Genomic DNA, 21,500 nt, shown 5'->3' with positions numbered 1-21,500 from the left:
CAAATGGTAAACAGGTATTCATTGGACAAATATATTATACTAGAACTGACATGTGATTACATTTTCACGCAATTTGGGTGCATAGATCCTGAGATATCAGTACCCAGAACAACCACCTCTGGTCGTAATAACGGCCTTGATACACCTGGGCATTGAGCCAAACAGAGCTTGGATGGCGTGTACAGGTACAGCTGCCCATGCAGCTTCAACACGATTCCACATTTCATCAAGAGTAGTGACTGGCGTATTGTGACGAGCCAGTTGCTCGACCACAATTGACCAGACGTTTTCAATTGGTGAGAGATCTGTAGAATGTCCTGGCCAGGGCAGCGGTCGAACATTTTCTGTATCCAGAAGAGCCCGTACAGGAACTGCAACATGCGGTCGTGCATTATCCTGCTGAAATATAGGGTTGCGCAGGGATCGAATGAAGGGTAGAGCCACGGGTCGTAACACATCTGAAATGTAACGTCCACTGTTCAAAGTGCCGTCAGCGCAAACAAGAGGTGACCGAGATGTGTAACCAGTGGCACCCCATACCATCACGCCGGGTGATGCGCCAGTATGGCGATGACGAATACACACTTCCAATGTGCGTTCACCGCGATGTCGCCAAACACGGATGCGACCATCATGATGCTGTAAACAGAACCTGGATTCATCCGAGAAAAATGTTTTGCCATTCGTGCACCCAGGTTCGTCGTTGAGTACACCATCGCAGGCGCTCCTGTCTGTGATGCAGCGTCAAGGGTAACCGCAGCCACGGTCTCTGAGCTGATATTCCATGCTGCTGTAAACGTCGTCGAACTGTTAGTGCAGATGGTTGTTGTCTTGTAAACATCCCCATCTGTTGACTCAGGGATCGAGACGTGGCTGCTCGATCCGTTACAGCCATGCGGATAAGATGCCTGTCATCTCGACTGCTAGTGATACGAGGCCGTTGGGATCCATCGCGGCGTTCCGTATTACCCTCCTGAACCCACCGATTCCATATTCTGCTAACAGTCATTGGATCTCGACCAACGCGAGCAGCAATGTCGCGATACGATAAACCGCAATCGCGATAGGCTACAATCCGACCTTTATGAAAGCCGGAAACGCGATGGTACGCATTTCTCCTCCTTACACGAGGCATCACAACAATGTTTCATCAGGCAACGCCGGTCAACTGCTGTTTGTGTATGAGAAATCGTTTGAGAACTTTCCTTATGTCAGCATGTTGCAGGTGTCACCACCGGCGCCAACCTTGTGTGAATGCTCTGAAAAGCTAATCGTTTGCATATCACAGCATCTACTTCCTGTCGGTTAAATTTCGCGTCTGTAGTACGTCATCTTCGTGGTGTAGCAATTGCAATGGCCAGTAGTGTATTTACTATCAAAAACAGTCTTGATCACAATTTATTTAATATGGTGAGCGGTTCCGACCACTGCTGTGGGCATCTTCAGACCTACAAGTCGTACACAAAGCTTTAATTACAGGGCTACATTAAAGAAAATAAATAAAGTTATAAAGCTGCCACATCTCTGTACTGGATAGTTTGCCTATCGACTTTACAACAACTGCAGTGGAAAGAAGCCTGCTGCCACATCTTTGGAACGGCGTCCAACTTCACCATGGCAAAGTGGTTCCAAATGGCTCACTAACAGGCCTTGAGAGGGCAACCCATGTACTGTCAAAACGTGGTTCATTTATCCTACATGTTTAAATATTTTTAACGCTTCTTAATTGACAATAGCTGTTGAACAAGCTAAGTTTAGTGTGTGTTTATTTACCTTTCTTGACAATTTTTAACTAAGAAATTTTACATTGTTATTCGACCTATAACCCATTGATTAGTAATGACATCATTCCGTCAGAAGTGGGCGGAGCCTCCATTATATATAGTAAGACGTGCACTGGTTTCTCCAGTAGTGATTTACCACCAGAAGGACGTTCTTACTCATTGGTAATTCATCGCTTTATAGCTTTATAACTTTATGTATTTTATTTAATGTATGTAGCCCTCTAGTTAAAGCTTTGTATACGACTTGTAGGTCTGAAGAGACCACAGTAGTGGTCGAAACCGGTCACCATACTAAACAAATTGTGATCAAGACTGTTTTTGATAGTAAATATTTGTAACACATTGATCACTGTTCACTCCTACAATGTATTCAAAAGTAATTAACTCAAAGCTATGCTGCTTGTCTGTCAACTATATATGTATACCTTGGGACAAGACAAACATTTTAAATATCGAGGGTATGACATTACATATGAATAAGACTACAATATGGACCAAAAATTAAGTAAATATAATTTCACCTGTAGAACGATTGCAAAAAAATTGCACAATACAGCCAGATAAAAAGCAGCTGAAGTATTATAAAACCGTAGCAACACCATCCCTTATTTATGGAACTGAAACAAGGGTAACAACAAGCAATCAAGAAATTAGGATACCGACTCAGGAAACGAGAGTCCTAAGAAGAGTGGAAGAATGTACAGCGTCATTTTCAAGTGACTAATAAATGTTAATATTGAGGTAAGGTATTACATGATTATAGGTATGGAAATAGCAACTCAAGAAGTTTGTTTTGTTACAGCAATCTACAGAAACATTGCCACCGGACCGAAAGAAAAAGCATTTCGCGCAGTTTATGTCGCAATTGCAACAGGACGGAGACAATTTCATTTGACAGCAGGGTGGCGCTCCACTGCACTTAGGCAATGATGTACGTGAGCTCTTGCGCACCACGACCTATCACTTGTGCATTGTCTCGCAATCTCCAGTTTCTGGCATGGTCCCCGTGCGTTCCAGACCTGACACCATGTGATTTTTGCTTGAGGGGTTAAATCAAAGACACCGTTTTCACACCTCCTCTTCCCCTCAACATCACTGACATAGTAGGACGTATCTGGGCACCTGTTACTGACTCTCATGCGGACGATAATCATTCACATATAAAACTCATCCGGGCGATAATCATTAAAAACTTCTTAAGTTGCTGTTTTCATACATCTAATCATATAGTGCCAGATATTTTTTTGCAATCACTTGAAAGTATCTAGATCGTTTTGAATAACCCAGTACAAGAGAAGATCGTAAAAGAATGAGGGCGTAAGAAAATATTTAGGAATATACGCGTTCCAGTCACATTAATGCGCCTACCGTCTACTCTCGACTTCAACGTGCAATAACCACTCAGAGACGGGAAATGGCGCCACTAGCAGTGGAGGATAAAATGGCTCTGAGCACTATGGGACTTAACATCTGAGGTCATCAGTCCCCTAGACTTAGAACTACTTAAACCTAACTAACCTAAGGACATCACACACATCCATACCCGAGGCAGGATTCGAGCCCGCGACCGTAGCAGTCGCACGGTTCCGGACTGAAGTGCCTAGAAACCGCTCGGCCTCAGTGGCCGGCAGTGGAGAGTATATATAAAGCGCACTGGGACAACACTGTAGTCGTTGCCGTAATGCGGAAACGGCGCGATTTATCTGACGTCCAAAAGGGTATAATCATTGGGTTTCGGGCTAACGGTGGAAACATATCCGAAATGGTTAAGTTTGTAAACTGTTCGTGTGCCGTCATGGCTAAATTATAACTTGCGTGACAAACTGGCGGAGGTTCGAGTCCTCCTTCGGGCATGGGTGTGCGTGTTTGTCCTTAGGATAATTTACTTTAAGCAGTGTGTAAGCTTAGGGACTGATGATCTTAGCAGTTAAGTCCCATAAGATTTCACACACATTTGAACATTTGACAAACTGGTGCTATCCAAAATCGATGCCAAGGCATCTGTGGTGGACCACGGTCCATGCATGCTAATGGTGAATGACGGATGTGGAGATCTGTACAGGTGAATGGACGTGCAACTTTTGAGCGACTGACTGCCCAGATGAAGCGAGGGGTAGCCAACAATGTCTCCTCAACGACCGTTCCAGCGGGCGGCGCTGCGTATGGGCCTTTGCAACAGTCGTCTGGTTCATCCAACACATGCCGACTACTGTTCATCGGCGACGTTAGCTGGAATTTAGACGCCCATACCGCAACTGGACGTCCACTGAGTGCCGACAGGCGGCCTTCTCAGAGGACTCGCGTTTTATGCGCCACCGGCGTGAAACTTCTGAAAACAAACACCCTGTAACAACCGTCGGAACTGATCTGACCGAGCGGTTCCAGGCGCTACAGTTGGAAACCGCGCGACTGCTACGGTCGCAGGTTCGAATCCTGCCTCGGGCATGGATATGTCTGTTGTCCTTAGGTTAGTAAGGTTTAAGTAGTTCTAAGTTCTAGGGGACTGATGGCCTCAGATGTTAAGTCCCATAGTGCTCAGAGCCATTTGAACCCCCTTTTTTTTGTTTTGTCCAGGCCGGAGGATGGAGCGTTATCGTCTGGGGAATATTTTCATGACGTTCCGCGGGTGATTTCGTCATTCTGAAAGGCACAATGGATAAAAACATGCATGCGTCTATCCTTGGTAAGCATGTGCATCTCTAATTGCGGTTTGCCGCGCGGGATTATCCGAACGGTCTGGCGCGCTGCAGTCATGGACTGTGCGGCTGGTCCTTCGGACATGGGTGTGTGTGTTTGTCCTTAGGATAATTTAGGTTAAATAGTGTGTAAGCATAGGGACTGATGACCTTAGCAGTTAAGTCCCATAAGATTTCACACACATTTTTTCTTATTGCGGTTTGTTTTTCCTCAGCTTGATGGCATTTACCAGGAAGACAATGCGATGCATCAGACAGCTTGCAATACAAGAGCGTCGTCTAAAGAGCATCAGGACGGGTTTACCTTGTTCTCGTGACCACCAAAGTCCCCATATTAAAACCCAATCGAGAATCTGTGAGACCACGTCGTTAGGGCAGTTCCTGAACCGAGAAACATAGTGCAGATGGCCACGACACGGGAGTCCGCATGGTTTCACATTCCTGTCATGGCTTTCCAGAACCTCACCGACTCTCTTCCTGAACGACTCGCAGTTGCCCGCGTTGTAAAAAGTGTTTATTCAGGCTATTGACAGGTTTTCACATGAATGTGATTGGACAGTATATAACGTCAACGAAAAAGTAAAGGAGAGAATGGAAGGAATACATAGACCATATGAGAGGAGAAAGAGTGCTGGTAAAGGCTCTCAATTATAAATACACTGGAAGAAGAAATCTAGGAAGACCATACAAGAGATGGCGTACTATAACAAGCTAGTTTCCTAATAAATAAGTAAATGTCAATGTAAATGTCGCGTGGCTAGGGCCTCCCGTCGGGTAGACCGTTCGCCGGGTGCAACTATTTCGATTTGACGCCGCTTCGGCGACTTGCGCGCAGACGGGGATGAAATGATGATGGTTGTTACAATACAACACCCAGTCCCTGAGCGGAGAAAAATCTCCGACCCAGCCGGGAATCGAACCCGGGCCCTTAGGATTGACATTCTGTCGCGCTGACCACACAGCTACATATATATATGAAGTGAGGAAGAAGAAGAAGTAGAAGGCGACGACGTAAAGTTTTAATCACCACTTTGCAAAAATCAAATTACATAATTATTTTTTGTGCGTTTATAGGTACATATCTGCAGTCCTGGCACGCTTTGAAATCCACTCGCCACAGATCCGTACCACACCGCTAGAGGGGATTCAAAACCAAACTGCGCGGCCGATGCGCACTTTATCCTCTAGCGGCGTGCCACGGATCTTGACGAGGGATGCAGGTAGATACCTATAGACAAACAATAAATTAACTGCTTAACAGTATTTTTCAAGATGGTAATTAAAACCTTATGATTTCTCCTCGGACAAAGGAACTGATATGTTAATGTTCCTCAAGCAGATCCTAAGTAAGGGATTTATCAAGGATGAAGATAAAGTAAACAAAATAATTTTGGTATTTGCTTATTAATTGAAAAACTTACAACGAATATTTAAATCTGCACGTACCAGGCGCTGTTGTCATCTACAGTCTGAAGACTGGGTTGATGACTGTTCTCTATGCTGGTCTATACCGCGCACAGCTTCTCATATTTGCATAACTACTGCAAACTACATCGATCTAAAACTGGTTACTCTATTCATTCCCCTTCTCATCTACGACTTTTCCCACTCACGCTTCACTCCATCACCACTCCATGAGCCACACATTGACACTCAGTATGTGTCCTATAACCTAATCTTCCTTTTTAGTTATCTTGTACCATAAATTTTGTTGCTTCCTTAATTAAATATATTAACTCCTCATTAATCATTCGACCTACCAGTCTAATTCTCAACAAGCTTTTCTAACACCACATTTCAAAAGTTTCTATGCTCGTCATCACTGATTTGTTTATCGTTCATATTCTACTTCGGCTCAAGGCTACACTCCAGACAAATACCTTTGGAAAAGACCTCCTAACACTTAATTTTATATTCTATATTCACAAATTCCTGCTTCTCGGGGACGTTTTTCTCCCAATTACCAGTCTCAATTTTATATCCTTCCTACTTTGACCGTCGTCAGTTACTTTGTTGCCCACGTAACAACACTTAGCTACTGCTTTTCCTATTGTGATTCCCACTATATCACCTGATTTAATTAGAGTGCAGCCCAGTACTCTTGTTGATACTCATGTTACATCCTCTTTTCAAGATGTGAGCCATTCCATTTAACTGATCTTCGAAACAGATAGAATTACTATTTGATCGAGACATTTCAAAGTTTTACTTTCTTGTCCCTGACATTTAATTCCCTTTCCAAATTTCTTCTCGGTTTCCTCTACAGCTTGCTCAATCTTCAAATTGAATAAAACTGGGTTTTGCATTCTCAAGTGCTGTGTCTGCCTTTAACATTCTTCGACTCTTATAACTGCAACTTGTGTCCTGTACAAGTTGTAGACACCCTCACACGGCATGATAACATTACAATTTCAATGAGTAATTAAGTAAGTGTTATCTGCAATATTTTTGTTCTAGCGCGCACGGTGAAACTGCAAACGGCCTTGCCGCACTGGTAACGTCGGTTCCCGTCAGATGACCTAAGTTATGCGCTGTTGGGCTTGGATAACACTTGGATGGGTGACTGTCCTGTCTGCAGGGTGCTGTCGGCTAGCGGGGTGCAGTCGGTTCTTGTGAGAATAACTGAGGAGCTGCTTGATCGAGAAGTACCGGTTCCGGTCACGAAAACTGACAAAAGCTGGGAATGTGGGAAAGCATCCAGTGATTCCTATCGCCTGAGGATAACACGGCGGTCGGTCGGTACGGTTGAGCCTTCCGAGGCCTGTTCGGAAGGAGAGTACGGTGAAAGTACTTAACTCTTTTGAAGGCGAAGATGACCAGAATCAGGCAGTGCCAGCAAGGGTCAGTTTCTGAGATACGAGAAAGGGTTGTGAAGAAGAGACCGAGGCAAGACAAATGCGACTCACCTCGCGGCCAGCGACAGGTGGAGGCGAGACAGCTGTTAGGGTCCTTCTCGAGCTCGTAGTTCCAGTCGAGCACGGTGCCCTCGTAGGCGTGGTAGAGGCTGGGGGCGGCGGCGGCGGCGGGGGCGGGAGGTCCCGCCTCCAGAAGCGTGACGCGGTGCCGGCCGTCCTCTGAGAGGCGGCACGCCAGCACGCTGCCCGCAGTGCCGGAACCCACCACCACGAAGTCCGTCTCCTGTGGACACGTCGCTATCTCAAGAAACGCTCCAGACAAATGGACACAACAAGGTACTACAGCATTAGCCAGTACATTATCTCATCACAAGTATCCAGGCACCTATTACCAGAAATTAATGTGGGGTCTGTCCACCCTTGGCCTTTATGACTAGTTGAAGTCTGCTTGGGATTCGTTCAGTGAGGTGTCTGGATATCTGTGGAGGATTGACAGACCAACCTTATTCAGAAGCTTAAACCAGAGACGGAAGTATTGTTGGACACTGGGGCTGGAGCGACGTCGACATTGTCTCTGTTCTTGAAGGTGTTCCATTTGGTTCAGTTCGGGACCCTGGGCGCAAAGACTTGCCTCACAGATGCTGCTTTATTGTTTTAGTTATGTCATGATCCGTAGATCATTTTCCCGATTATTTTATCGATATGATGTGGAACAAGTCAGATTACAAGATATGTACACACACTTGAATAGTGCTAATATTAATATTACTGAAATTTTTAGTTCTACACATGCAATTACATTTAGAGGTGCAATTTTTTTTACCATTTATGAAAGAGAACCTGGCCCATGGAGTAGAAGGAGTTGTCCAAAAAAACGATTTTAAGCTAGACTTAAAACTTGATCTGATACCTGTCAGACACTTTATATTGTTGGGCAAATGATCAAAGATTTTTGTTGCTGAATAATGTACTCCTTTTTGGGTAACTGACAGCTTCAATAACGGATAGGAAAGCTCATTTCTCCCCTCTAGTGTTGTACGTATGAACATCACTGTTCTTTGCGAATTGAGGTGGATTATTTGCAACGAATTTTATTAGCGAATATACACTAATGGCCACTAAAATTGCTACACCAAGAAGAAATGCAGAAGATAAACGGCCACCCTTGTAGCGCAATGGTCTTAGCCTGGGACGACGTGTGTAACGAATTTACGTTCTGAAGTCCCGACGTACTACAAAACGGTTCAAATATCTCTAAGCGCTATGGGACGTAACATCTGAGGTCATCAGTCCCCTAGACTTAGAACTACTTTAACCTAACTAAACTAAGGACATCACACACATCCATGCACGAGGCAGGATCGAACCTGCGACCGCAGCAGCAGCGCTGTTCCGGACTGAAGCGCCTAGAATCGCTCGTCCGCAGCGGCCGGTCCGGACGTACTACAATCTTCTACGTATCGCGCACTACGGATCGCGAAGAAATCGTTAGAATAATTACGGCGCCTACAGAGGCAATTTGAGCAATCATTGCTGGCCGTGGTGGCCGAGCGGTTCTAGGCGCTTCAGTCCGGAACCGCGAGACTGCTACGGTCACAGGTTCGAATCCTGCCTCGTTCATGGATGTGTGCGATGTCCTTAGGTTAGTTAGGTTTAAGTAGTTCTAAGTTCTAGGTGACTGATGACCTCAGATGTTAAGTCCCATAGTGCTCAGAGCCATTTGAACCATTTGAGCAATCATTCTTCCCGTCCTCCTTGCGCTATTAGGACTGGAGGAATCCTGTGTTACTTATATGGATATGGTGTATGTTCTTTCGGACATGTACCCGAACTCTTACGGGACTTGGTAAGAATGTCTTCCACGAGTAAGGAATGTGTTGGGCAGGGACCCTACGAATATAGTGTGTGGACATATAAGGTGAGAATGTGGGTCTGGCGCGAGATAGTCCTTGCAGTCGCGCTACCCTCTGCGCCCTCAGTGGCTCAGATGGATAGAGCGTCTGCCATGTAAGCAGGAGATCCCAGGTTCGAACCCCGGTCGGGGCACACATTTTCACCTGTCCCTATTTATATATATCAACGCCCGTCAGCAGCTGAAGGTATTAATATGTAATTCTAATTCCTCGGTAAGTCGTTCAAAGGGAAGAACCCTGTGCCACGCACTCCACAGAGTTTTGCAGAGTGTAGATGTACATGTATGTGACGGTAATGCTCAGGCGCGGCAGAGCTGGCGAGGGACGAAAGACTTCCGTACGACCTTCAGGACTACCAGCCGGTCGCTGTTGAGGTGTGATGCAACGGCAAGAGCGTTTGACCCCAGTTGCGTTGCGTCAGCGCACCGCTGGTGCATCGCCGTCTGGGGCGGCTGCAGCGAAAGAGGAATTTCCCGCACGTTCCGCTCCGGAAGCAGGCACGCCTGCATTTCGCGTTGTCGATCCATTTGGAACGCACGCCCTCCGCCCCTCAACCCCCTCCCCCCTCCCCCCTCCCCCCCGCCCTCTCCTCTTCCTCATCCTCATCCTATCCTGGTCCTTGACAGCTCTCTGTGTCAGTCCTTGCGGCTGCAGCCGAGAGACTGTTGCTTGGTCAATGGCGGTTTGTTTCACATGACGTTTCAGTCAAGCGGAAAATAGAAGGTCCTCCTCCTTCCGGCAGACGGTCTGTGACTGAGGCACGCGATAAAGCTGCCGTTCTGCGGCTGACTACGTAACTTGGTGAACACGCGGATGCTGACCTTGCGGAGTACTCGTCACAGTTCCCTGACGCACGTAAGCTTCAGAGTAACAAGTCAGTCAGGCGAGTTTCGTCGTGCAAAACAACGTACTGATCGACAACCGCACTGCAGAACGCCATTTTTCATTGAAGTAAACATCTAAATAACAGCTGTTCAAACACCGCCATTCATCAGCCATACTCTCTATTCAATGTATTATTATTATAACCGAACCCTTGGTCTGCACCTGAGTTAACGGATGATAGATGCACCAGGAACGTTCTTTGCCACATTCGAAAGGCTTTTATTTATTTATTGTCTTTCGGAACATGCCCATACAGCCATCTCAAAACGGGAAATGTTGTACTACAGCTTGTTTCGACAGTTCAGAGTATACATCAATTTAAGTCGTACCCTGATACGAAGTTATATTCCAAAATTTAAGAAATGAATGACACGATAATCAAATGGTAGATGGTTACGTGACATTAGTAAACTTGCAGGAACGACATGGATATGACTTACTTTCTGAGACGATTTCTGTGAGATAACGTGCATCATTTATTCTCCGGACATTACAAGTTCTTTCCCTTTTTTATAGACAGATTTCAGACCATTGACGGTGTTCCTCTTTGTAGGCCTATGTACTCCCTGTCTCGTTCACGACAGTAACGGATCTTTCGTTTGGTCGTTTAGCAGAAAGTTACGTTTTGGAAGGTTTAAATCAGGAATCATTCAGCTCATGATCGTGTTAAGTATTATATATAGCAGAATTAATTAAATTGTGTATCCAAGATCCGTTGATGAAAGAGAAAGAAATTTGAGAACAGGAATTAACGTCAAAAGTAAAACTAAGGGAGATTCAGATGAACTGTTCAGTGCACAGGCTGCTCTGAAGTTGAATTTGGCAGAAGAAGAGTAACGACGGAAGTGATGAAGAGTAGCGAATACGAGAATAGCGACCAACGAAACATCAGTGTTAAGGAAACCTGTGCATAAAATAGAAAGAAGTGCACCCAGTGCAGGCATACACCGTTAGACAAACACAGTGACCGTCTTGTTACTTTTTTGAATTATGTGTTTCACCCTCATGTGACACAAATGGTATCATTACTAGTTTCGTCTTACCAAGTCGACATCAGATGAACTGTTGAAAAGAAAGAAAGGGATCGTAAATGAATGAAAGTATGGGCTTATTGACCGGCCGCCCTATGCAAGTCTCTATTTCACACAACTTCGGAGACTCACGCGCCGATGAAATGATTAGAACAACACAAACACGCAGTCCATGAGCTTCCCTCCGATCCTGTGGGGAATCCACCCAGCGACACCGCATCTAGAGATCGCGCACAAGTCACTAGAGCACCAGCTGCGGACGCAGGAGTAGTAAAATACTGCCAAACTTAATTACAAAAGAAACTAACTCCTGTACTTCAGTTTGACACAAAGTAACTGTGGACCGGGTCAGTTGTAGGATTATTATGTGGCGTATTCAAGTGCATATGGTATTTTACTACCGCCTGTCTCTTTATTTTTAATCAGGTCATCTGGTCATCACTTGCTAATAAGACAAAATAGGTAATGATACCATTCTTGTGAACCGAACGCGAAATATATAATACAATTTTGTTTGTAAGAAGTGCTTGATGTAAGCTGTGAGATTGGTGGATGTAAGGTTGAAGTAGGTTGTACAATAGAGACTTACTGGTATCTGATGCTGGCAAAAAGTTGGTGAAGTAAGTTCTGAAACAAGAATGGATATTTGGAGATTGGGTTTTGACGTCCTTTCAAAGGAGTCATCCCGGCATTTCTCTGGAGCGATTTAAGTTTTCCATGATTTCCCTAAATCGCTTCAGGCAAATGTCGGGATGGTTTCTGTGAAAGGGCACGGCCGATTTCCTTCCCCATCCTTCCCTAATCCGATGGGATCGATGACCTTGCTGTTTGGTCCCCCCCTCCCAAACCAACAAACCAACCGGATCCGGGTTTGAATCATCGTCCTCCCGAATGCGAGTCCAGTGTTTTAACCAGTGTGTTAAACACTGCGCCACCCCGCTCGGTTCTGAAGCAAGAGTCTGTCGAGCCGAGCCGTATTTGGAAAGCCAGAGGACTATGAAAGAATAAATTGGGCGTGATCGAAATGTGGTTCAGGAGAATGACGTTAAAAAATTAAAGGACAATTGAGCTATGAAACAGAGAGGGGCCACAGAGAATGATAAGAAATACCCTAACATGAGTAAAAGCGCTACGGCTCCTTGACATTTGTTACAGTGCGGATGCACTAATATCGTCCGATCTCCTACGGGAATCAAAAATTTGTGAGTAGGGGGTTAATCGACGCTGCGTTCGAGCATGCGATAAGTTGGAAATTTGAGTCGCTCAGGGACCGTGTCCGGATGGCCGAAGTAGTTAAGGCAGCCGCTCATGAGAAGCGGTAAACCAGAGTTCGAGTCCCAGCCCAGCACAAATTTTCAACTTCCGCCATTGCATTACCACAATGCTCTGTGCAATTGGAAGTCACGAATTTCCACCCGTCCCTCCAGTTTCTTTCCGCGTTCTCTACCTCACATAAACGACTAAATCACGGGACATTTGCTGAGGTATTGATGAATTGTCAATGTAGCGTTGAAAGAAGTTGTTGTTGTTGTGGTCTTCAGTCCTGAGACTGGTTTGATGCAGCTCTCCATGTTACTCTATCCTGTGCAAGCTTCTTCATCTCCCAGTACCTACTGCAACCTACATCCTTCTGAAGCTGCTTAGTGTATTCATCTCTTGGTCTCCATCTACGATTTTTACCCTCCACGCTGTCCTCCAGTACTAAATTGGTAATCCGTTGATGCCTCAGAACATGTCCTACCAACCGATTCCTTCTTTTAGTCAAGTTGTGCCACAAACTCCTCCCCAATTCTATTCAATATCTCCTCATTAGTTATGTGATCTACCCATCTAATCTTCAGCATTCTTCTGTAGCACCACATTTCGAAAGCTTCTGTTCTCTTCTTGTCCGAACTATTTATCGTCCATGTTTCACTTCCATACATGGGTACACTCCATACAGATACTTTCAGAAACGACTTCCTGACACATCTATACTCGATGTTAATAAATTTCTCTTCTTCAGAAACGCTTTCCTTGCCATTGCCAGTCTATATTTTGTATCCTCCCTACTTCGACTATCATCAGTTATTTTGCTCCCCAAATAGCAAAACTCCTTTACTACTTTAACTGTCTCATTTCCTAATCAAATTCCCTCAGCATCGCCCGACTTATTTCGACTACATTCCATTATCCTCGTTTTTCTTTTGTTGATGTTAATCTTATATCCTCCTTTCAAGACACTGTCCATTCCGTTCAACTGCTCTTCCAGGTCCTTTGCTGTCTCTGACAGAATTACAATGTCATCGGCGAACCTCAAAGTTTTTATTTCTTTCCCACGGATTTTAATTCCTTCTCCGAATTTCTCTTTTGTTTCCTTTACTGCTTGCTCAATATACAGATTGAATAACATCAGGGATAGGCTGTCTCATTCCCTTCCCAACCACTGCTTCCCTTTCACAAATTGTAAATAGCCTTTTGCTCCCTGTATTTTACCCCTGCCACCTTCAGAATTTGAAAGAGAGTATTCCAGTCAACATTATCAAAAGCTTTCTCTAAGTCTACAAATGCTAGAAACGTAGGTTGGCCTTTCCTTAATCTTTCTTCTAAGATAAGTCGTAGGGTCAGTATTGCCTCACGTGTTCCAACATTTCTACGGAATCCAAACTGGTCCTCCCCGAGGTCGGCTTCTATCAGTTTTTCCATTCGTCTGTAAAGAATTCGCGTTAGTATTTTGCAGCCGTGACTTTTTAAACTGATAGTTCGGTAATTTTCACATCTGTCAAGACCTGTTTTCTTTGGAACTGGAATTAAGTAGCAAAGGTAAAATATTGTACGCACAGGCGCGCATGGTTGAGAGCGTGGGGTTTGGTAGATATGCAGAAGATAGGAGTAGTCGGAAGGTGTCATCAAGATGATAAGCCAAAAAGCACAGAAAAGTGTCAGGAAATCAATGGACGGAAATGCTTAGGGTCAAATCCACCTGGTGAGGGAGAGGGCACGTGTCAGTGTGGTCATGACCCTCATCACCTCAGAGGACTTTCTTCTAAAACAGTTTTACGATGGTGGTTTGACAAGTCGGGTAAATTTCTGTGAAAGAATGGAACAATTTTGTCGCGCCATCAAGGCTGGGAAGCTTGATTATTCCAAGGATTGTATTAAGGATTTCAACAATGTGCAGCGCACACTTCATTGTCGATAGCCTTCTGAATTGGTCTGCGTCCACTACGATAAAAATGCGAGAAAACCGAGTTTCGTGCTTTTATTAAACATTTTCATTTGAAGGTTGAACTGCCACATAAATCAAAAGAAAAGTAGATGAAGTTCACATGGTCTCTGCACCACCATTGAAGACTGTTTACTTTTGGATTAATGAATTAAACGTGATCGGACAAGCACCGAAGACGAAGCGCGCTCTGGCCGTCGAACTGAGGCCACGACGAGGGAAACCTCTGACACTGGAGAACAGCCCGTGTGGTGTAGCCTGGTGCAGCACTCACCCCGTCGAGGCCGTCGCCGCTGGTGTCGAGGCAGGCGGTGGGGTCCACCAGGTCGCACTGGCGCTGCAGCGTCCTCTCGACGGCGACCATGGGGGGCGTGCCTGGGTTGCCCACCACTGGCGGCGAGTCGGCCGCCTGCGAGCAGTCGCACTTGCCCTTGGGCTGCGCGGAGGCGCCGAAGGGCGACTGGGGGGCGTAGGGCGCGGCGGATGTCCCCAGCGCCGCCACCAGCAATAGCAGCAACACTAACGTCACGGCACTGTGGGCAGGTCGGAGGAGAACCGTGGATGAAGGGCAGCAGCTAGATTCCGCACTCCTAGGTTTCCGAAAAGCGTTTGACCCACTGCAGACGAGCGTGCGGAACAGGTTCCCAGATATGTGAGTGGCTCCAAGGCTTTATTAATAAGATACGCTCTACCAAAACTGTAGTTCGGTAGTTTTGGTACACTACATAAATGACGTAGTACACTACTGTCCATTAAAATTGCTACGCCACGAAGATGACGCGCTACAGACGCGAAATTTAACCGACAGGAAGAAGATGCTGTGATATGCAAATGATTAGCTTTCCAGAGCATTCACACAAGGTTGCCGCCGGTGGCGACACCTACAACGTGCTGACATTAGGAAAGTTTCCAACCGGTTTCTCATGCACAAACAGCAGTTGACTGGCGTTGCCTGGTGAAACGTTGTTGTGATGCCTCGTGTAAGGAGGAGAAATGCGTACCGTCACGCTTCCGACTTTGATAAAGGTCGGATTGTAGCCTATCGCGATTGCGGTTTATCGTATCGGGACATTGCTGCTCGCGTTGGTCGAGATCCAATGACTGTTAGCAGAATATGGAATCGGTGGGTTCAGGAGGGTAATACGGAACGCCGCGATGGATCCCAACGGCCTCGTATCACTAGCAGTCGAAATGACAGGCATCTTATTCGCATGGCTGTAATGGATCGTGTAGCCACGTCTCGATCCCTGAGTCAACAGATTGAGACGTTTGCAAGACAACAACCATCTGCACGAACAGTTCGACGACGTTTGCAGCGGCATCGACTATCAGCTCGGAGACCATGGCTGCAGTTACCCTTGACGCTGCATCACAGACAGGAGCGCCTGCGATGGTGTATTCAACGCCGAACCTGGATGCACGAATGGCAAAACGTCATTTTTTCGGATGAATCCAGGTTCTGTTCACAGCATCATGATGGTCACATCCGTGTTTGGCGACATCACGGTGAACGCAGATTGGAAGCGTGTATTCGTTATCGCCATACTGGCGCATCACCCGGCGTGATGGTATGGGGTGCCATTTGTTACACGTCTCGGTCACCTCTTGTTCGCATTGACGGCACTTTGAACAGTGGACGTTCACTACTCTTGATGAACTGTGGTATCGTGTTGAAGCTGCATGGGCGGCTGTACCTGTACACCCCATCCAAGCTCTGTTTGGCTCAATGCCCAGGCTCATGAAGGCCGTTATTACGGCCAGAGGTGGTTGTTCTGGGTACTGATATCTCAGGATCTATGCACCCAAATTGCGTGAAAATGTAATCACATGTCAGTTCTAGTATAATATATTTGTTCAAAGAATACCCGTTTATCATCTGCATTTCTTCTTGGTGCAGCAATTTTAATGGTCAGTAGTGTAAATGGTACGATTACCTATAGTATTGATAACACAGCTAAGGAAAGATACATAAAAGAATGTGTGACAGACAAGCTGGGAATCGACGAGTTTTGTTTGTTTTCTGTTTGTTTGTTTCGCACATAATTAGAACCGAACATCGTTCAATATTAGTACATCACAAACGAAAAACGCTTTTTATAAGTAATAAAAATTAGTTGATCGCGTAACTTCTGCACTTTTATGCAACCAAAGAAATGACTTTTGATACAACTTCAGTTTGCATACTCAAACATAAAATAATCTATTTAATTATTGTTGTTAATTTGCTGAATAGAACATTCTTCATCGTCATCAAAGACAAGTTTCCTGTTACTACTGATCAATGTGGAAGTCGCTTATGAATAATAGAAACATGTGTTATATAAGCTTGACGAAGGATTGAAGGGATGTTTATGTTTCTGTTTTGAGTTTTCCTTTTAATTTTACCTTTTTCTTTGAGAAAGTTGCGCTTTCTAACGGTATATGATAAACCCGTATTGTTTATTTTTTTACATTTTTACTACAACATCCCTTTGTTTCACGTTACAAATCAACAATTTTAAAATAAAACCTGAATTAAACATTGACAATTTCAGTTTTGCTGTAAATAGTGTTCACTTTTAAGTAACAGATAGGAGGGCAACTATGTAAAACAAAAATTTTCCGTAGGTTACACGACCCAGTATATATATCCTCACTCAGTTTCTAGACGGTTCCCCAATTACAGTTTGTTGAGGAACCTAGTAAGACACTGATCGCATACAGAAACAAAGCGATCGAAAACGTAGCGCCGTTACAGTATTAACAGACCAGAGCCACTAGGAAAACTGCTATTGTCTACGCTTACTTATAGTACTCTACCGTAGCATACGGTAGTCTTAGAAGTCTGCTTACTAAGTATTAGAATACAGTACGTTGTCATCGAATGTGAGCGTTCATCGGAGACAAACCTATGGTGAGGAGTGCCCCAGGGACGTGTGATAGGACGTCTATTATTTGTGTATACGTAAATGATCTGACGGACAGGTTGAGCAGCAGTTATCGGCTGTTTTAATGGAGTCCATTTTCGCCTTCAGCTCTTAACACGTACAGCAGCAATCGATTTGAGGGAGTCCGAAATGCGGATTGATGTTTTCCTTAAAAATGTGATCTTTATATCAGGATGTTTCTTCTTAAACAACTTGTAAATCACTGGAATGTTAAGTCCGGTATCTAAACATTTTATATCTTTGCCAGCATAATGACTTTCTTTTAGCGGGAAACTTACAATGTGTTGCCGGATAGCTTTTCTTGTTTCTGTTGGAAGGGCTCCCTCGACGTGCTAGTAGAGTTTCAGTCACTGACTGAATTCCTTATAGCGTATAGCGTGATTTCTGCAGCGTATTTCCTACCGTAACCAGTCATCTGACAGAGTGCCTTATGGCATCCTAAGATGCGGCTACCCTACAGCAGGACGTCGATGTGCTTAACTCCATTTTGGATATATCCTGATTGAGGCCCTTTAGGCACGAGACGATTCAAATAGTCCGAGATATTTCCTGTGGAATAAAGACTGGGTGATAAAAAGAGACCGTCTGCCTTCGTAGCGGAGTGGTCAAAGTAGATGGCCGCCATGCGGAGGCCCGGGTTCGATTCCCGGAATGGAACGGACGCACTCAGCCTCGTGATACCAACTGAGGAGCTACTCGACCGAACAGTGACGGCCCAACTGTCTGGAAAGTCTCCAAAACGGCCGGGAGAGTAGTGCACTGACCACATGCGACTCCATACCGCAAGGCAGAGGATGACACTGCAGCCGGTAAACATCCCTGGGGCCACAAAATCACGCCAGTGGAATTGCGACGCGGTACCTGAGTGTTCGTCGAACCAGGAACGTAAGCATGCAGCGCTATGATCGCAGTAGTTGTCGTCTTGAAAGACAGGAGTGCCACAACTGTACCCGCCAAAAAGAGCTAGAAGCAAGGGCAACGACTGGTCGCCGTCACGATCCATATATGTCCGTAAAACGTCACGGAACTACCTCCGCCTCAACTTCTCCCTGCACTCGCCTCCGACCCGCGTCTGTTAGGAACTTTTTGCGACCAGCTGTTCTTACGCTGCATTACGTATTTGCGAGGGATACACCATTCGTTGTAGACTCGTTGGACAGTCCGCGTTGATAACTCAAACAGTCGGGCAACTTAAATTCACCGTGTGCTCATGGGCACGTCTAAACACGGTAGCTACTTTCTGTCACGTCCCTTGTCCACCAACCTTACAAGGGGAAAGCGCCTTCTCGTCGTCACCGATTTCGTCTACGTTTTTGATATAGACTTGGCCAGAAATGAGAGTGACACAAGTGGGAACTCCGAATGGCTGATCATTTAGAAAAAATAGCGTTTTCGGCGCGATTCAGGAGAAGCATGAGCCACTTATGTTAATAGTTTCCAGGCAGCGGATGGCGCAGCGGAAGAGAGTACAGAATGATAATTCGAGAGTCGTTGTGTCGAATATTTATAAGGTACATTTTTTTCGATTTTAGGGTTCCGTGTCCCATTTGGTAAAAACGGAACGCTTATAGGATCGCTTTGTTGTCCGTCTCTCTACCCTATTTTAAAAACATTTCTCTCAGGAACAGGTGGATGTATCACATTTAAATTTACGTCACATTCTGAAGTATGTGTCCCTTGGCAGAGTAAAAATTGAAGCATCTAAGTCAATGCCGTCAAAAGGTACCGCCATTAATGTCACATATTTTAGTACTCGCAGACCCATCAAAACCTATAGGGTGCATTCCGTAGGCCTAGAATCATGAAATTTCGTAAAAAAAAAACGAAAAGAAAAAAATCTGAAAATTGTAAATTTGTGATTATATCTCACGAAAAGATTTTTTTGTCATTTATTATCTGACTGTATGCCTGTTCGTTCGTCTCCTTAGACCTCATTTTCTTAGGAACGGATAGGCGTATCAAATTGAAACTTATGTCAAATACTAAGGCCTACGCTCTGTTGGCGGTGTAAAAAATTGAAGCTTCAAAGGCAATGCAACCAAAAGCTACGGCCATTTACGTCACATATTTTGATACCCTCAAACTCGCACATTACAATCTTTAGGGTAATTTCCGCTGACTTGAAAAAAGACATTCCTTTTGTCATTTGTTATCCGACCTCAAACTAAAAATCACAACTTTCTGGAAAGCCTTGGACTTATCTGGACCGATATCTTGCCACTATGAAGGTAGATAACAGGCAAAAATCGTCAAGATTTTCGATTCCCAGTATGGATGAACTGTGTATGGATATAATTAAATTTGTACGGAACTCTCAGTGCGCGGGTCCAACTCGTACCTGCCCAATCTTTTTTTTCTAAGCGCTTGGCGATCTGGAGCTTCTACTTCTGCCACTTTCATTTCTGGCCAAGGCTTGCATGGACCTCAGATTTGGACGGTATCGATGAGGAGAGTAGAGCCCCTCCCCATTGTTGGTGCACTGACATCACGGAGCCAACTGTCTCTCTCTCTCTCTCTCTCTCTCTCTCTCTCTCTCTCTCTCTCACACACACACACACACACACACACACACACACGCACACACACACACACACACACACACACACACACACACACACACTGCACACAACTTCAGAACCATGACACAGGTCAGCGTTGGAGGCTCACACGAGTGCCTGGCACCAGTTCTATACAACATCTACAGCGCTCCAACGTGATAAGTCAGCTCTTTTAAGGGAAGTCACTAATAGTTCGTGCGGCGAGCTTACAACTAAGCTGTTTGATACTAAGGTTGCACTGTAATCCTATTACGTTAGTCACTGCACAGGTGCAGACGGCCTTTGCACGCCCGGCGACGTTTCCGTTCGCCCACGTCTGTGACTTGCCGAATATCGAGCAAGCGGCGCCCTTCGCTGATGCTTCCAAACAACGGCGGGATCATCTGCTCTAATGCCGCGGTACCTCTCTCGGAAGATAACGTGAGTGACTATCTGGCTTGCACATCTGGCAGCTCAGCTCGGCAAATACTGCGTCTTCTTCACAGATATAATCAGTTGCCAAGAAAGCGCCCCTGTTTTTTCGCCGCAGTCCCAGATTCCCGCTAAATAACTAACCGTTACTGACGAGCTGATCACCCTGCAGTTTTCATCATTTGTATGATTCTCTTCGTGCTGATTCATCATCTTTCACAAATGGTGCTGACGGTATCCGGGAAACAGTTCGCTGGCCCACTATTCATGCAGCGTATTCCCAACAATACTTCATACTAGAGTCAGTGGCGGCTAGTGACCGCTCATTCGCAGGTGTCAAGTAAACGGCGCCTTCCGGTCTCATGTTTACTGGAGCCTGTATAACTCCTACTGTCAAGTACCTTCCACAGTAGCCGGCCGCTGTGGCCGAGCGGTTCTAGGCGCTTCAGTCCGGACCGTGCGCCTGCTACGGTCGCAGGTTCGAATGTGTGTGATGTCCTTAGGTTAGTTAGGTTTAAGTAGTACTAAGTTCTAGGGGACTGATGACCTCAGATGTTAAGTCCCATAGTGCTCAGAGCAATTTGAACCATTTTTGAATCTTCCACAGTGTTAGTATTCGTGCAAGTAAGTAGCAAAACCTTAGCTTTTGTACAACGAATTAATCAGTACCAGACAGGGGAGATTTCGCCTCCCAGCGGGATTAATAAAATTATTTACCAATGGCGAGTGTTCTTGCTTCGATTGTCGGGTACAGTAGGAACGTTGGCAGCAAACACTCAGCTACTGAAGCCTTCAATAGCTCTTCGACGTGTGCAAAGGAATATCTTTGTGAGATCAATAGTTGATTTCGGAACTACACCAACACATGGTCGTCTCGTTATTATTTGGTCATTAGGGAGACGGCTACACTTCATTGATTAAAGCTTCACGAATTTATGGAAGTGGAACAGATAATGGGTACGATTTGTCAAAATATTAAACAAATTAGGAACACACAATACATTTATGATAACAAGAATCTACAATAGGCGCGTAGGATTGATAGCATATTCTTTTCAATAGGGGAAAGACTAAAAATGAAACACCTTTTACCTTCTGCAGTTATTGTTGCGCCATGGACCACATCTGGTGTATTTGCACCGAATACAGAAAAGGGCAAACTTAGAATGTGAATGTGGATGTGAGGTGGGCACACCAGCATTTTATATTCCAGTGTCCGTATTACGCGCAATTTG

General features: G+C 45.2%; 1 protein-coding gene across 3 annotated transcripts in view; it reads right to left on the bottom strand.

Moving 5' to 3' along the window:
• Positions 1–21,500, bottom strand: part of LOC124711364 (glucose dehydrogenase [FAD, quinone]-like) — a 102,126-nt gene that overhangs the window by 23,282 nt on the left and 57,344 nt on the right. For all 3 annotated transcript variants that reach the window (XR_007005465.1, XM_047241403.1, XM_047241404.1), the window contains exons 2-3: positions 14,644–14,902; positions 7,387–7,618 (exon numbers count right to left, since the gene is read on the bottom strand). Coding sequence is in view for 2 of the 3 variants with exons in the window: in XM_047241403.1 (XP_047097359.1) it covers positions 7,387–7,618; positions 14,644–14,902 (491 nt within the window). In the remaining variant the exon portion in view is untranslated. The remainder of the gene's footprint in view (positions 1–7,386; positions 7,619–14,643; positions 14,903–21,500) is intronic.

Source organism: Schistocerca piceifrons, chromosome 8 (assembly GCF_021461385.2).
Source record: "Schistocerca piceifrons isolate TAMUIC-IGC-003096 chromosome 8, iqSchPice1.1, whole genome shotgun sequence".
Lineage (NCBI taxonomy): Eukaryota > Metazoa > Arthropoda > Insecta > Orthoptera > Acrididae > Schistocerca > Schistocerca piceifrons.
Note: the sequence above shows the minus strand (reverse complement) of the source record. Positions and strands in the feature narration are given on the sequence as shown.